Source organism: Nicotiana sylvestris, chromosome 1 (assembly GCF_000393655.2).
Source record: "Nicotiana sylvestris chromosome 1, ASM39365v2, whole genome shotgun sequence".
NCBI classification, from domain to species: Eukaryota; Viridiplantae; Streptophyta; class Magnoliopsida; order Solanales; family Solanaceae; genus Nicotiana; species Nicotiana sylvestris.
The window spans coordinates 172076358-172078852 of NC_091057.1; the positions used below are offsets into that span (position 1 = coordinate 172076358).

At 34.6% G+C, this 2495-nt stretch overlaps 1 protein-coding gene across 1 annotated transcript; it reads left to right on the forward strand.

Annotated features, from left to right (window-relative positions):
* Positions 1-1232: 1232 nt before the first annotated feature.
* LOC104236046 (basic form of pathogenesis-related protein 1-like) lies at positions 1233-1673 on the forward strand. The gene has a single exon (XM_009789892.2). It carries the CDS (start codon positions 1233-1235, stop codon positions 1671-1673), a length of 441 nt encoding a protein of 146 aa, XP_009788194.2.
* Positions 1674-2495: the final 822 nt, after the last annotated feature.

Genomic DNA, 2495 nt, shown 5'->3' on the forward strand with positions numbered 1-2495 from the left:
TGCCTCAGATTTGTAACTCCAGAGATAATTCAGGAAACAATGGTGGAAAATCACCCGCTGATGGCGTCGTTGAGTGTACCTTTTACCAATCATGTAATCCCCTTTCTACTAGTTATTTTTCTTCTTCAATTGTTTGAAAAACTCAAACAAGGTAGACGTGAAAGACAAAGCAGTCTAATTTTCCATGGTAATAATTAGGGGTTACTTTACCCTTGCACGTTGCAACTGATGACTTTTGTGTCCAGAAGGCACTAATTTTTCTCGTCCTTTGCGTAATATGCTAATCAATTCCAAAGTTTACAGCGTGACTTTGGCATATATTATCTCCTTAATTTTTGGTTCTTACCATTAAAAAATCATTTTTATTCCTTTGTATAGACTCAAATTACTCCCATAATAGCACATTCAGTGTGTAGACTATAGTGTAGCTTATCTACATTCGGTCTTGGCACAAAATTAATAAGTGTGTGATATATGTTTCACGAAAACTATTACCAAATAACCATAGTTAATGAATATGCTTTCATACCTCAATTTGTCACTTAATCATGTTTGGCTTGGTATATTCCATCAAGTGTATCCTCATTCTTGTTTGAACTAATTCGTGCAAAACTACAAATTAAAAAAATCTCGATAGAAGAAAATAAGCTTTAGGCTATATACGCACCAAAAATATACAAAACATTATAATAGAATTGCAGTTTAACTAGTTTCTGCAGGTTAGTTATTATCATGTTTTTTCATGTTATATTTACCATAGATAGGTGCATAAGTTGTTTTTTTTTCATAGTAGTGTACCAACATGGTAAACCCCAAAAATAATGTATGTTCCTCATTTTCTTTTGGTGGTAAAACGATGGGCTCCTCGCCTGTCTTTTTCAGTTGACAAAGGTTTCGATTTTGCTTAGCAAATGAAATATGTATATTAGGCATGTGAACCTCTATCTTTGTCAAGTCACGCAGAACGTTAAATACAATTTTCAATCCTATACTCTCATTTTTTTAATGGTGCTAATTTCTCAAAAGCCCATATTCACGGGCTAACCATAAGTTTTCTTCCCCAATTTTTTTCTCCTTTTTGTCAAGAAGTGCCTATAAATACCAAACCATCTCACTTCTCCAACTCACAAACACAATCACCTTCTCCATTTCCACCAAATTTGCCTTCAAAAGCAAAGAAAAAGGAAATGGATATCTTAAAAACAACTTTTATTGTGTTCGTGGTTTTAGCCATGGCCCATTCTTCACTAGCCCAAAACACTCCCAAAGATATCGTTATTGTCCACAACAAAGCCCGTGCAGAAGTTGGTGTCCCACTCCCGCCATTAAAATGGAACGACACTCTTGCTTCCTATGCCCATGACTATGCCACCACAGAATTAGCTGAATGCAAATTAGTACATTCTGATGGACCCTATGGTGAAAATCTTGCCATGGGCTACGGCGAATTTTCGGCGGTCGACGCTGTTAATCTGTGGGTAGGAGAGAAACCAAACTATGAATATGCAACAAATTCTTGCAAAAGTGGGATGTGTGGGCATTATACTCAAGTAGTATGGCGTAACACACTTCAAGTTGGATGTGCTAGATTGAAATGCCAGAATGGTGAAGCATGGTTTGTGTCATGCAATTATTATCCCCCTGGAAATTACATCGGAGAACGTCCTTATTGATTAATATAATTAAAATGGTTTTAATATATTAATTTCATCCCATGCAAGTATATATGTTACGTTCCAATTTTCAACATGTAATAGGGGAGGTTGTCGTAGCTAGCCCTGCCATCGTGGATCAGTTTTGTGAAAAGCAAATAGGAATATAAAGACTAATTTTGGATATAATGACGATCTATCTATCTCTCTTTATATATATACATATATATGTGTGTGTACATTCTTAGGATGGATTGATACCTAGGGGCAAATGTAGAGTATGAGCAAGGTTTATCTGAATCCAGTATTTTTCTCCCGGAATATAAATTTATATGTAAAAATTCATTAAAATTTCAACAAATGGTAGGTCTGAACCCATAACTTTAAAAATACAATGGGTTCAATGCTAAAAACCTTAAAAGTTGAACCCACAAAATCTAAATCCTGGATCCGCCTTTGTTGATACCTATGTATATATACGGATTTACATATGCTACAACATCATGCAACAAACTGAGATTGACGATAATACGTCATTCGATTGTCATCACGATGAGAGTCTAATTCTGGGTAATAATAAAAGGTCGCAACCTGAAAATAGCTTATGCTGCAATATGAATAATTTGATATTCTGTTCCAATGTACTATAGCTAAAATTTATACATTATCTCTTTGAATTACATTTATATGATAGTATTAATTAATATTACTACGTTCAATTCAGGTGTAACCTTAATAGTATTTGTTCATCAAACCATATGCATATAAATTGCACTATGCCCCAGGGGTTTTTATGGGGTTTTCTGTTACATTTCCTTACTCGAATTATTATAGAGAACTGAA

Coding starts and splice junctions, on each gene's coding strand:
- LOC104236046 (XM_009789892.2), top strand. CDS start 1,233: ATGGCCCATTCTTCACTAGCCCAAAACACTCCCAAAGATATCGTTATT.